This window comes from Mesoplodon mirus (assembly GCF_964341445.2).
Source record: "Mesoplodon mirus genome assembly, chromosome: 13".
Classification (NCBI taxonomy): Eukaryota; Metazoa; Chordata; class Mammalia; order Artiodactyla; family Ziphiidae; genus Mesoplodon; species Mesoplodon mirus.
This window is the reverse complement of record NC_138989.1, coordinates 48,899,053-48,914,853: the sequence shown is the minus strand read 5'-3', so window position 1 is coordinate 48,914,853 and position 15,801 is coordinate 48,899,053. Positions and strand designations below refer to the sequence as shown.

The 15,801-nt window shown below is 33.6% G+C and overlaps 1 protein-coding gene across 5 annotated transcripts in view; it reads left to right on the top strand.

Annotated features, from left to right (window-relative positions):
- Window positions 1-15,801, top strand: part of NOL4 (nucleolar protein 4) — a gene marked incomplete at both ends in the record, with an annotated part of 388,814 nt that overhangs the window by 293,395 nt on the left and 79,618 nt on the right. For 4 of the 5 annotated variants that reach the window (XM_082640262.1, XM_082640260.1, XM_082640259.1 and 1 more), the window contains one exon: window positions 14,498-14,611. The exons of the other annotated variant lie outside the window; for it this stretch is intronic. In XM_082640262.1, coding sequence (XP_082496388.1) covers window positions 14,498-14,611 — 114 coding nt within the window. The remainder of the gene's footprint in view (window positions 1-14,497; window positions 14,612-15,801) is intronic. 5 annotated transcript variants of the gene reach the window in all.

Sequence of the window (15,801 nt, the reverse complement as noted above, 5' to 3'; positions counted from 1 at the left end):
ATGTGACCCAGGCAATGTACTTCAACTTTCTGAGCTCAGGTCCCTACTCTGGAAATGAGAATAATTCCTAACTTATAGTGCTGACAGGATTATATAAATTGTCATGTAAAGCTCAACAAGTCATTTCTGACACATAGTAACCACTCAATAAATCTGAACTCTGAAAATATAATCAACCAAATATTATTTAATCCATCGTCTGAAAAAAGCTACCCAAAATATTTGTATTATAAAATCACAGAACACTACATTTAAGAATTTGCTTACTTCTTAGAATAACTATATTGAAGTTGGAGTTTGTTGTGCCTAAGTTATTTTAAAATAAAATAACATAGCTGTGCCTGATGAAATTAAATTATGACAGTCGAGGTGGTATGGTATAAGAGAGGAGAGATTGCTTGAAGAAAATACAGCTACTTCCCCCATTATTGAATTTTTTAAAAGTTATTGTCACCCAATAGGAGAAAGATGACAGACAAAAAGGATATCTAACCAGGAATAAAAGCACAGAATCCTGGCTTTGACATCAGTTCATCATCAAATTGGCAGTTGATGTAAAATTTCAATAGAAACTAAGTATGTCTCATTCAGTGCACAATGCACAATATATACTTTCCTCTTTCAGTAACAATAAAGATAATAATGTTATATACCAAGATTTTATTTTACCAGCATCTGGCACTACTATTTCTTCTAAATCTTTTAATGTTATTTAGAGATTCTTTTCTTTGATAAAATTTATCTTATTTTCCATTTATTAATAATTCTTTAAAAGACAAAAATCATTATCATGTAGAATTCTTAATTTCTCAAAGGTGTATTTGAGATAGTCACAGGTTTTTTATTAGTTGTATTTATTTACCAAATATGAACATCTATTTGATATAAACTTTGTGCTATGCATAGAGAAAGACAAAAAGTTAATATAAAATCAAGTAGGTTTACAAACTAATCTTGAAGGAAATAATGCTGTAAAGAAATGCTATTGTATTTCATATTTAATAATTTTCATTTGTTCATTTTTTGTTCACTTATTCAATATATGTATAATGTGCATAACATCATGAAAAGTAATGAGAAATACAAAAGATGCCTGACTTGTTAATTAAGAAAATTTAACATGTTCCCTGATCATCATGATTCTTTGAGATTACAAGTTGTGGGAAGTGAAGTGCTTAAGTAATAATACAAGGCCTAATATAAATAAATGTTAAATGAACAACACAGATGAAAATTGATATTGTAGTTTAGCCCATTTTTTAAAAATACATTGCTCAGTAATGCACTATTGGAATAAAAATTAAATTTGCCATCTCGTTAACACTTGGAATTTTGATTGGCTTTATGTATCACTTCATTGTCATGGAGCATGTCATCATTTTGAACACTCATCCTTACCTGGAACAAATAGGAAAAGGCATGACTAGGGCAGATAGTAATTACAACTAAATATTATACATTAATTTTTTCTTGCCTTCATAATTTTAAATTTTAATATAAGATAATATCCACGGTTTTTAAAAATTGAAACATTAAAAAATATTTTCTTATATTGTTTTTGCTGTAGGTAGACGTGAAGAAAATGTATCATTTTTAATATATGATTATCTTTACATGCCAGTTATTTTGTAGTACTTAGTAAGTCAACAAAGCAACCTAAAGAAGTTTTTAATATATTTGTAAAGTAGAATTATAGGAGTATTTGATAGGGGACTCCGTATTATAAAATGAAAGTGGCATTCAGCAAGCTTAGCTCATCCAGTTACTTAGGATCTCTAATCCAGCAGACTCTTTAAGTAAAGCAAAACACAAAATATTGAATTATGTGTTCCCTACTGACTTTGATTAAGAAATTCAAAGAGATATTCCCATAGAAGTGGTTTATCACAACTTATATTAGTATTATACTTGACAATGTTGACATTCACTCTAATTTTATGCTGCTAATACAAAATCTATTCATGTTTAATTAGTCTACACTATCCCTTAAGAATTTACAACACAAGTACTTTTCATTGACTTCACTGAATGCATACAAATATTAGAGTATATATTTATGCATTCTTATTTCACTGAAATTATTAAGACCCCAAAGGTCTTAATTGCTGAAGTAGCTGAAATGTTTATGTCATTGCTCCAAAGTCTCTATAATGCATGAAATTAAATAACCATATTATGATACTTTTCTACACACTTTCACTAATTCAGTGTTCCCAATCATCTCACATCATAAATTCTTCAGTGGTGAATATAAAAGGATATGTTTTATGAAAAATAAATCCAATAAGTTTGATACAGAGTACTGTCTTACTTTTTATTAGATTTTAAGAACCAATGAGTTAAGCAGCCCTTATATTAATCCTTAGACAAATATATCAAATCATTATTGATTCTATTATACAGCTTTGACTCTCAAATTACTTCAGCTAATTTTCTGAAGAATATTTGTTGATTGTTTCAGAAAAGAAATGTATTTCTCCAAGGTGTCCTGATCTTAAATTCAAGAACACCTATAATAGATAAAGCCATAAAAGGAAAGCTTTATAAACAACGTGAGGTTACCCCATACCTAAGTATTATTTGTGTTACGTGATATGATTTCTCTTTTTATTTTCTGAGTTTGCATTGTTTAGAGACTCTTTCACCATGCTGCATATATTTAGACGTATTTTTATAGAACTCAGATGAAAATATTTGGGGGAGATAGTCTAAGAGACTTTCAGTCCATCCTTCCTCCTGTATCTCATATCTTGACACTATATCAAGTTAGGTCAAGTGGCCTAGATATTTGAATTCAGTAAACTCAGCCACTTGAAATATTACCTATTAATTTGCTTTTTAATATTATTTATTTGACTATATTTGTTTGAAGAATTAAATCTCATGCTTTTTTTTTTTTTTTTTTTTTTTGCGGTACGCGGGCCTCTCACTGTTGTGGCCTCTCCCATTGTGGAGCACAGGCTCCGGACGCACAGGCCCAGCGGCCATGGCTCACGGGCCCAGCCGCTCCGCGGCACGTGGGATCCTCCCGGACCGGGGCACGAACCCGCGTCCCCTGCATCGGCAGGCAGACTCTCAACCACTGCGCCACCAGGGAAGCCCCTAAGTTCTTTATTCATAGTATTTCTTTTTAATTACAGCCTATAATACCCTCCTCAGTAATTTTGATACCTGATTTCACAGTTCTTTCATTAGAAAATAAATATTTAATGTTTAGAAAATGGTACATTTTTGAGGGAATTTGACTACTTAACATCCTTTGCCTCTACTTGTCTGATGCAGACTAAAGTAGAGAGATCAGAATTCGTCTTCAATTCACAGCTTTCATAGATACCATAGGCATTGCAAAAGCTACAATAACACTATTCATTCTTTAGCAAATAGAGCTATTATAAAAAATGAATTAAAGTGCTTCTTTAAACTAAAAATTTGATTGGAAATATACTGAGCCCTTCATACAAGATCTTGGTTTAAAACTTTATACCTGCGTGACCATTATTATTCACAATATTCTTCATGCATCATGAGCACAACTGTACAGGTTTCTCTCTTTGTGAGCAGTTAACTTAATTGATGCTAATTAGTTTGAATTCCCCACCTGCTATTTGTACCAATTTTTGCCCTCTCTTTTATAAATGTCATCTACCATCCCCCAGGATACTTTCATACCATTCTCTAAGTTATTTATTCATAGTATTTCTTTTTAATTACATCCTATAATACTTTTCTTAATTTTGATAGCTAATCTGCACTCACAGTTCTTTAGCTTTCTCAGTTTCAGTGATCTGTATCACTCTAGCCATTATTAGCATGGATATTTCTTAGTCTTTACTTTCACTCAAAGAGCCTGCACAAGCTATATTAAAATTTTTCACAATCATCTACAATTTTTCAAGTATTCCCTGCTGCCTTTACAGAAGAAGTGTCTTGGTCTTATTGCTCTGGATAACGCTTCACTTCTGCTCCCCTGTCATTTCACCTCCTTCAGAACATGGCTTCTACGACCATCCCAATGGTCATATTTTCAGTTTTCCCTTTTCACTGAGTTTTCTCTTCTCTTCTGCTTTATAAAAAGTGTCCAAATTAAAAAAAATTAATCTTATAACTTCTATAATCTTTCTTTGAGGACTCAATGCGTCCATCTTTCTTTGCCATGTTTACTGAAATATTTTATACTCACAGATTACACCTGTTCCCACCAAATCCCTTAAATTCAGATTCTGGTTCTTACCACTATATTGAATTAGTTCTTATGAAGATCACATGACTACCTTTGCACCAAATCCAAAAATTGCATCCTCAACTATAAATCACCCCATTTTCTTAAGACTCTATTTTCTATTTCTATTCATGTACCTTTTTCTTGATTTGGGGGCTTTTCTTAAGATTCTGTGCTTGGCCATATACCACATATTACCCTCTCCACAGCTGCAGAGGTCTACCCCTGCATACAGTACTCTACTCTCAAAGTAGATCCCAGTCATATACAAAGCCTTGGTATTTCATTCCACATTCTAGTCAGATGCTAGGCAAATGTGTTATTATATCCTCACTGAATTCTCTGTGTTCTCTATCACCCATTCTCTCCACTGATCTTCTACCTCATCTACGAAATCAACAGTAAATTCCTCTTGACTTATCTATTTCCAGCAATCGCACCACTGTTGTCATGTACACCAGTGTTCATAAACTTGGAACGAGATTTGACTCTCTTTATACTCCTGACTTGCATTCTACCACTGGCTAAATTCTGTTTATTTTTCCTTTGTTGTCTTTCCCAAATCAGTCCCATAATTTTGAATTTTATCAGGTATCATTTTAGTTCTAACCTTTCAAATCTCATACCTATACTCTTGCATAATCCTTCTAACTCAACTACCTACTTCCATCTTATACTACCCTCTAATTCATAAACAGAGACAGAGCTAGGATTTGCACCTGAAAATTATGAAATTTGGGACCTTTTTTTCAAAAGAAAAGTAATATAAAATTATGAGCACAAATTAGGTAGAAGGATGAATATTTATCTGCAGTTAGAAAAAAAGCCACACCTAATAAATTTTTTTAAAAAGAGAAATCTTGAAGATTCAAATCTTTTTCTTCAGAAAAAGAACAAATACTAGAATACTTACAACATCAAGAAACTCAAGTAGTCCCATCCAGTTGAAGAACCCTGGTGCCTGGACTTCATTGGCTTTATGATAAATCTGCCTTTGCTCCTGGAGTAGTCTTCCTCAATTCTGGCTTTGATACTGTCAAACTTTTGTCATCTCAGGACAAATTCCAAATTTCTTACTATAGTTTGTTACAGCATGCCCTTTTGAAACTGAGACACCTAGATTAAATTCCTGTACAATTTTATGGATGTTTCTGAGTCTCCATTTTTCTAAAGGAGAGGGCTCTTGAGGTATTACATGTGACAATGTAAATAAAATGGTTAGCATATAATCTGGCCCCTTTCTACCCTTTCTTCTAATATGCTCAATTATTTCCTTTAATGTCTTAGTTATCACAGGGAACTGCTACTCTTTCTCTCAGTGTGTGCTCTCTTGGTTCACTGATTTTTCCTGACTCAGGGTTCATGGGTACTATTCTCTCTTTATTTACTAAATTATTTTATTTACTAAAATTGAAGAGTAACTAAAGTGTAAAGAATACAACCATCATTGCTTTCAGAGTTACTCATCAATGGATCTTTTAGTTTAAGCAAAATGTTGACCTGAGTCTCATGGAATACCGCCTCACACACCCCACTCACCTTCCCTCTACAAATACATACAAACCCTGAGTAAAATATAACAATTTTTAAATACCTATATAAGCTCAAAGGAAAGAAAAGGAAATTCCCAGGGCTTGAAATTAATAGAAAACTCATAGCCAGAGTTGTAAGCCCTTAATTTGATAAGGTAACAGAGTAGGAAGATAGAAAAAGTGAATTTAAGCCCAAACAGATCAGGGCTGGGATTTGAAAGCCAATTCAAGTTCAGGAGATGTGGATTTGGGTTCGTGACTAGGCAGGAACATGAACTGAGAACTGTATAAAAACTGGGACCCTGGAAAGGACTACTCTTCCATTAAAGGGGAATTAGAAGCATCAAATTACAACTTCAAAAAATGAAATAACAGGCATTATAAACATTGAAACTAAAACCTTACTAGATGGGTTAAATAGAAGATAAGATGATTCAACCAAAGAGAAAATTGATACACTGGAACTGTGGAAATTACTCACAGAAAAAAGAGAAGTGGAATTTGATAAAGAAGTTAACTTGGGGACTAGAGTGATATAGATCTAATAGACATTGCAAAGGAGAAATTAGAGAGAATGAGGACAACATTCAAGCAAAAAAGGAGGAAGAATTTTTCAGAATTGACTAGACCATGAATACTAAGAACAGAGAAACAGACCATCCCTGAGCAGCACAAATAAAAACAAAGTCACACCTATGTACATCAAGGCAAAACTGCAGCAGACCCAAAAAATTCTTAAATGTCACCAGGAAGAAACAAGAAATCATCTAAAACAGGAAAGTAGACTGAGCATAATACTTGTCCTCAAAATAGATGCCGGAAGACAATCTTCAAAATACTGAGAAAAAAGTCTTCAAAAATTTTTAGAGAAACTACTTTTAGTCTACAAATCAATGCCTAGCTAAACTCTACCTCCAGAGTGAGGAAGAAAAATACTTCAGACAACTACTGAAATTACCACTGACAAGCTGTTTCTGGGAAGAACTAAAATGTACTCTAAGAAAAAGGAAACAACCCAGAAGGAGACACTGGAAAATTAGCAGCATTGTGAGCAAATCTGAAGAAAAACTCCCTGATTTTAGTCAGTGGATCTTGGTTCTTAGCCATGTTTTATCAGCTGTTACTTGTGGACCTTGTATCTCTTGTAGTTCAGATTCCTCATGGGAAAAATGGAAACAAATAGCACTTCTACATGAAAACCAACAACACTTGAAATAACAAATATAAAAACTTCTGCATAGCATGGTACCTGGTCTCAGAGGAACAGGATAAAATGCAGTCGAATCTGAAATTGCATTCCACTGCTCCATTTACTGGAAAACCCTTGCTGTCTCAATCTGTTGAACTCCTTGGAGGACTAAATCCAATATGCCTTTATCTATTTAATCATCACTTCTAGCTAACAGCAGCCTTAAATCTCTCTTTCTTCCATGTGCAAATTGTACTTTGTGGTACTTTTGTAGTTTTATTTTATCCTGTCTTATATTACTGTTATTTATATATGGGCCTTAGCTCCCTAATAAGAAGTTATGTTCCTTGACTACTCTGCTTCTTAACTTGTTCATTTCTGTATCATCCACTATGTCTTATACGGTACAATTAGTTGCTCGTGAAATCTGCTCAGTCCATGTTCAATTCAATGGAATTAAAATTGTTGAATGAAGGATGAGTGAATGAGTGGACATTCATACTAATGTGTTACTTTGTAGTAAAATTAGTAGGGGTATAAGCTAGTGTTTTTTGTGTGCTCTTTCATAGTATCCTGCAATTGGCATTTCAATTTTAAAAGCTACTGATAACTGAAAATCTAGCCTAATGTATTTTAAATCTTAGGGAGTTTTTTTTTTCCTAAAGAAGGCGTCATATAACGTTTAATTTGAACTCTCTTGAAACACTATTTTTAAAAGATTTTTATCTATTTGGTAATTAGTGTGAATATTAATTGTATGAATAGAATTTGTATATAGTTTTAGGTTTCATAAGTAAACTATTAAAAGAAAAGATGTCATGATCCAAAATAATCATAAGTAAATGTAATCACTTATTTTCAGAATTAAAAGATGTTTCCTAGTGGAGACTTGAATAAGTTGTCAGTTAAAATGAAAACATATCATTTTAGTTGAAAATTTAGTTTATCTCATCTTGATCAGATGTATATGTCAGATGACATTAGCTAAATTGGGCTTTAATATCAACTATAAAACTTAACAGTCCCCCATGTGTTTGTGAAAGATCATTATTAAAGGCCAATAATGTTCTAAAATTAAGGCCAAAGCATAGACTATTAATTCATAATGAAATACTTATAATCAAAGCCTAGATAGGGGTTAATTATCATCTTTGTTTTTAAACTCCTTTTAAATTAGTCAAGATATTTTTCTCAAGAAAACTGGAAAGTCCAAGGATTCTCACATAGCTGGGCTCAAATGTCAGGGATTTGTCACTCTCCTAATGCTTCTCTGTGTATTGGTTTAACTCTCAGTCTTGCTACCTGTTGGGAAATGTTGCCATCAGCAGCTCTAAGCTTCTTTTCTTAAAACTCCCAATCCAAGAGCAATCTTCCAGCTCCAGGTCTCCATTTCCACGAAAGGACTTGAATTGGCCCTATTTGGATCAGTCACTGGGAACAAAGGGATGGGCTCCCATGATTGTCCAGGACTAAGTCATGTGGCCAGTCAGGTCAGTAAGGGACTTTGCTTATCACATCCACCAAAACCTTTTAGGATGGGGTCAAGGCAGTTGATTTGCTATTTTAGTCTGCATCCACCATGCTTATCTAAAATCTTGGATCATCAATGGTCCAGAATTCAGAACTTTCCTGATTTGGGGGACATGATAAAGTGCATATTCTGTTTATTGCATAACACTCACATTGGGGTCTGGAAAAACATCCCATGCACAAATATATTAGTCTTTCTGCCACAAAACCTAGGAATATTCACAGAAAGAAGAAAAAAGAAAGTTTCTCAATATTCTCGTATCAGTTTCTTCTGCCAACTGAGTTTGCCCTAAGTTTTTGAAATATTTCAGCTTATACAATATTAGGATCTTAGAATTGCTGATATAAGGTTGTGAGTCTATAATAAACACCCTTTGTCCCATGTATATTATAACCTATGTACTAGGCATTGTACTAACTTGCAAAGTAAACTCTATGATAACAGAGATAGTATTGATTTTGTTTATCTCCATATCTTTGGACTTGGCACGGTTCCTGACATGTAGAAAGTGCTCATTAAGTATATTTGTTGAATAAACTAGTAAAGATATCAGTGACTTTATGTACCTTATTTCATGGAATTCTAACAACTGCACCCTGATATAGAGGTTATTTTTCCTATTCATAGCTTATTGACTGAACCTCAGTTTTGTCATTTATAAAAATACAAATAATGATAGTCTGCAGAATGAGTGAGGCTCAGAGAGATTATTTAGCAAAAGTAGTCAGGCAGATTGCAAGGAACTGATTGCATAATAATATCCAGGTCTGTCTGACTTAGTTGCTAAACTGTTACTTTAGTCCACTGATGTTGGCAAATGAAGCTACCTGGTCAGAAGAAGGGATCCCTTAGGAGCTGCATCTTTTTACACTGTAACAGTTATGTGTTCAGGCATGGGTATACCATTTTGGGGTGATAGGATATCATCCAAGCTGCAGAATTTTCAAATTATGTATTTTATAAAGTAACAAGTTTAGCAGAAATCATCTTAATTTAAAACTCTACCTAAATTCTGACTACCGAATTATTTGCTTTAATTATTTTAAAAGAGCTCATTTTCTACTTAAAATCTCAGGTTGATGTCACCGTTGCTCCCAATCTGGCTTGTCTAATACTTGATTAAGCTGTGCTTGAACACTGGAGTCGAGAGCATTGCCACAGTAACCCATGAACAGAGCTTATATTCTTGATTTCTTTTTACTTTTTATAATTGCAAAAAAACAAAACCAAAAACCCTACAGCATCCTAAACATACAGCAGAAGTTCAGAGGACTCTAACATTGTTTAGTTTTAAGACCAAAAAATGGAATAGTTTGTTGGTGTGGTAGTAGGTTTTACATGCCTATATAAGGAGAGACACAGTTACACTGTGTCAACAGCAATCATATCTTAAGTCCCCAATTACAATTGTGACTTTTTAAACTCCAAAACCCCATGTGACTGTTTAGCCATCTGTTTAATGAAACAACCACCATTGATTGGGGCATAGATAATTATTACAATAAGAACAGTGCTGGGGAAAGATCAACTCATCCCAGCTGAGTATGACAGTTAATTATGAAGAGATAATTAGTGAAGGCTAGTTAGCATTATCTCATATCCAGGAAAGAAATCTAGGTATACATCATGTAGAATATGTGATTATATACATCTTTGAATAATTATTTTTAAATATCTAAGATATATACTAAATAGTAGATTTACTGACCTATATTCAACTGGAAGGAACAGTGTTGTTTTCCATAAATTATCTAGTGAACTCTTTGCATTTTGGTGAAATATTATTTCAAGTTATTCCAGTGGAAGCTTTTGTGTTTTATGGCCACTCTTACTGGTGTAAAAAGGAATCTTCAGCATTTATCCCTGGTGGAACCCATGACTACAGCCCTTAACACACTGACAGGAAAACACTAAAGAGATGATTTTAGAATAAGCTCTCCACTAGTAAATGTCACGAAGGAAATGGGAGTCCCCATGAATATGGTTCTGAGAACTCATAAATAATACTTTTAAATTTCTCTATGATAACACTGCTTTTATAAGGAGCACAACTGATAAATTTCCTTCTCACTCTCTAGGTCTAAGTACTTTTGAGTTGTGAAATAGATAGTAGCCACACCATGGAGGAAAAATAAGCAAAAGACTTTCATATTTAGTATCATATAACCGGACATAGCATAATTGAGCTCTGTGTGTATTGACGAGCATCGGCATTTATTACTGGCTCATCAATATTACAACCAAAGGGATTTTTACCAGGATTGCCTAACAGGAGAGAAAGAACTTCTCTGCCTGGCTCCTGATTCTCGTTCTGGGCATGAAACTAAGCTTTATTATGTTTCATGTACAGTAATTTCTTGGCACTTCTGGTTGCTCCAACGTGAAAATCTTGTGAATTTAGATTGCATCAGTTTAGAACGTGATGGAATTTAGATAAGTTCCATTTTATCATGCCATTAATGAAGAAGAGTTTTAAAGAATGAATAGGAAGCTGTTTTAGGAGGATTTTGATGACTTTAAGAGAAGAATTTTAGGAAGACCCTAATATATTCTTCATTTCAATGCATAATGGAGTTCGCTGTACATGGACTCCTCTGGAGGAATGTGTAGTGTTTAAGGGCTCTAGCTTTCTTTAAACGCACTGAGGACTTCATTGTAATATGACAATAAACTTTACTAGGGATTATTAGTCTCAGTCTATCATCAGACTTAAAGATGAATTCAGGTGTTTCCACATCATAGCTGTGTGATCTTGGGCATGTTATATAGGACTTTAATTTGGGTTTCTTTAAAATGGGTGATATAAGTACTTTTTCCCAAGGGTTGTTTGGAAGAAATTAGATAATGAATCAAAGATTTTTGTATTAATGCTTCCACATCTAAGCACTCAATATGAGTTAGGTATTATTAATATTTATCTTAAGATTAATTTAGAATGAATAGTACTGGTCTTCTCCTTGGAGGTACGTATTTTATCATGTATTTAGGATATTGTAAATTCCTTGAAAAACACATATGTATCTATTAAACTGTAATATAGATTTTATTCATTCATTCTGACCTTCTCTGCAATGAGCTTGAGTCAGTTATAATTGTAATACAGACATGTAAAGGACTAACTTTGGCCTGCTTATTTTTAGTTGAGCCGACATTTTATATATAAGGATTTTTCCTAAACTATCTTATGTTATTAATAATAAATTTTGTAAAAGTGCTAAGTATACAACAGAATTTAGGAGAGTGGAAGAGTTAAGAATTGGGAGACATGAAACCTGGCTTCTATTTCTAGCTCAATTTGTCCTTAGGCAAAAAAGTTTCTTCAAACTTTAAGGAAGAAACTGTACTGAATGATTTCTATGACCATTTACAGTTATCGGATTATGATTCTACAGTAAACTCAGAACAACTCTATTTTCAAAGTTATATTGTTTAACTTCTGGCCATGTCTAATCACATATCTTTGCTTCTACTGATTTTTTTCACTTAATGGGAAAGAGTACATGATTGCTTTATCTTGAAGTTGACTTTTTTCCCAAAATCTTGAAATAATGAGGTTATCCAGTGACCTTAAAAAAATATCTAGTTCCACTCAGCTGGGAAATTATTCTATTTTCTGAGAAGACCAATTAAATATATTTGGGGAAAACCCAACTGTATCATTTTCTCCAAAAAGGAAAGTACATAAATTATTACACACAGTAACTTATACTGTTCTAGTAAAAGTCATTTCCCATTTTGTTTTTAAATATTAAAAAATAATTTGAAAGGAAATGCTACCAAATCATTTTAATTAAAGAGATATTTTACCTTGTATTCTCTCTGTTCAACAAAGTATTAGGTGTTTAAGAAATGTATGTGTTTATTACTACAATTTAGTCAGCTTAATGAAGCTCCATAGCCTTACATATTCCTAATTTTGAATAGAGGTACCAGGTAAAGAGAAAAAATAAAAGGAATGAAGAACAGAAATAAGTCTCTGAAGTTCATGTGCCTATCAATAATTGGATCAGGAAAATAGAGACTGCTGATATTTTATTTAGCTTCTGTTAATTCAATCCCTAGAACTAAATGAAGTGTCTAAAGATGTAGTTTATAAAGGTGTGAACTCACTTCTATTTGAATAATGCTAGCTACAATGAAATAAATGAATTTTTTAATAATGGAATGTTCTTATTCCCATTTTCCCTATAACACTGTTGCCTCAAAACATAATTCAGTTGAGAAGAACAACATTGTGTAGCCAATTCCCCTGGGATTTAGAGTATAATTTTGAGCCATGTTATGGCCATCTTTTAATAAAACACTGATTTTGTAGCTTAGTATGTTTTCAGTTCTGAGCTAGACTATCTTATCCATATTCAATGAAGTACAGAATGAAATGAAGCAATATGCATTTTGAAATTATATATACACCTTTATGACAATTTAAATATTTTTTAATGTTTACCTCATTTGACCCTCTCTGTTCCCAACACACAGTTCTGGCTTTGTAATTTCCTTCTCAAAACTATTCTTCCTGCTACCTCAGGGGGCCTCTTTCTTTTCTTCCTTTTGCAAAAATGACATTCCAAATATCCTAATGCTTTATTGTCAAAGTTGTCGACCTATCATTTCCATCATCTCACAGGGTTATCAGGTGGAGTCTCCACCCTATACCCTTCCTACCTTTTGCCTACAGAGGCTACTTTGGAGGTGGAAACATGGGAGAGTCAGGTGAGGCAGCATAAGAAATTGCTTCCTAGTTCAAATAAAGTCAAAGCTTGGTCTTTCTGCACTGAACAAATTCTACTGAAGAGCAGCTACTAAAACTCTGTGGTCTGAATTTAGCTGTTCTAGAATATTGTTTGAGATAGAAATGCTATGGTTCAGTGTGCTAATGCACATCATACATGCCATACATACATTCATTAGCAAAATGAATCAAGTACAATAAAGGCATGCTCACATTCATTTACAAAAATTAATTAAAAGATCTCTATGAGTTGGGAGGCCTCTAAGAAATATGTATGGCATCCATACATATTTTGGACTCAGGCTTTGAAAACCCTAAGATGGCATACCATTATATATGCTAGATTGCTAAAAGATGCTTATTTTGTCATTTCATATTTTGCTATCTCATCTCGTTTAATTTTTATGTTACTTATCTATCATTTGCTTATCATAATTTTTTTAAAAACTGTCTGGTATCATTAAGTACTTCATCTTTCAGTTAGATAATTTTTCATGTAATTATGGGAAAAAATGGAAAACTTTTCTGATTATCACAAATGATATGGAGAATCACAAACAATTTGTAGTTAATTAGGAGCTTAGTCAGGGGGTTAATGAATTTCTACAAGGGCTACACAGAAGATGGATATCCAACATGTACCTGTTTGACTAATAATATTGACACATATTTTATAAATAAAACAAAGCATGTAGGCACACATGCACATCTCACATCTAGAACACTGAATTTTTGTTATAGCAAAATTGTTCTAGGGCTGAAGTTTTAGTTTGTTTTTAAGCTAAAATAAGGTGTTTTTTATAAGAATTTTAATCACATCAATTGTGTCACAACTCAGACTGTAAATAGTCATAATATTTCATTATAGATTGTTTGACATGGTCTGAGTGTCTGTCAGTTTTTCCAACTGTTTTGGCCCTGTCACTTGTTTTTGTTTTGTTTTGTTGTGCACTGTCATATGTTATAAGAGGATTAAAGGACTTGTTTTACTTGCAAAACCCAGTCAGCAATTTTACCACTGCCTGTTCAAACTCCAGCTTAATGGCCCAGACTAAACACTTGTGACAAAGGAGCTGTGGGAATGGATGATGGATCTGTAGCAACTCTAGCTTTAACCTCTAACTAGTTTTCATTATTCATCTTTGCAATTTCCATTTCCTCTTTCTATTGAAATCAGTTGAGTTGAAATACATGGATACTCCTGCACATCCTATGAGATCTTCTGAGCATAGCATTGGACTGTTAATGATACTGTTAATAATTTTTTCATGTTTTTTTCTCTCTTTTTTTTTAGTCTCGACCTATTCCTTCCCACCTTACTTCAGCAGTTGCAGAGAGTATCTTGGCTTCAGCCTGTGAGAGTGAGAGTAGAAATGCCGCCAAGAGGATGCGTCTGGATAGACAACAGGTACTGAGGAGTCTTGGGGTCTGGTGACCACCAGCTATAGCAAATATGGTTAAGTTAATCTGATTTATGGAGAAGAGCAGAATCTCTGGAATGGATTTAAAATCCACAGAGATATCATTTTTCTGTCTTTGTGATATGAATTTAAACTTGAAAAAGGCATGTCCATGAGATCAGTAGAGATGCAATGACAAAAATTTTCTGCGATGAAAAATGAACAATTGTAAAATTAATGAGTTAAAATTCTGTTTAGTATCCAATTTGAAGGCTAATGACTTATTTAAATAAGAGGCTCTAAATGATCATTTACAGTAGTTTTGTAAGTTTACCTGATCGTTTATGATAGTAACCTGATTATGGTCTTTTTGAATGAAAATGAACCTCTCTTTAATTTCCTCTGGTCCATTGCCAAATATCAATAGATTATGCTAGGTATGGGGAAAACAAAACATACCTTGAAGACCAGAAAGCCATAAAATGGGGCTACAAAATAAGGAAAATCTATGTCCTGTGCTTACCTTCACATTAACAAATCATTTACTGTATAACCATTAAGTATCATCTTTCTACATCTCTTTTCTAAGGCTGTATATCCATTTGATGTAGATGTACTCTTGCGGCGTGCACACTTCTCATTGCAGTGGCTTCTCTTGTTGCGGAGCATGGGTTCTAGGCGCCCGGGCTTCAGAGTTGTGGCACGGGCTTAGTGGTTCCACGGCATGTGGGATCTTCCCGGACCAGGGATCGAACCCATGTCCCCTGCGTTGGCAGGAGGGTTCTTAACCACTGTGCCACCAGGGAAGCATGAGACTTTTGTCATTATTATATCTCTAAAATTTATCTTGCTTAAAATGAGTTACAGGCCAATATATAATACCATATTTAGCATAGTGATTAAGACTGCATATTCTGGAGTTAAATACAACTGATTTTGATTCTCAGCTCTACCCTTACTAACTGTGTGACCTTCAGGAAATTATTCCAATTCTCTGTGCCTAGTTTTCTCATATGTAAAATAACAATAATAACAGTACTAATCTTATAGGGGTGTGTGAGAACCCTGAATGATAAATTTATGTTAGGTACTTAGCAATTTGCCTGGCACATGGTAAGCATCAAGAAAATTCAACCTAGAAAAAGTTATTTTAATTGATGTTCTAGCTTTTCTGTCATTGCATTGGTATCAGTAAGAC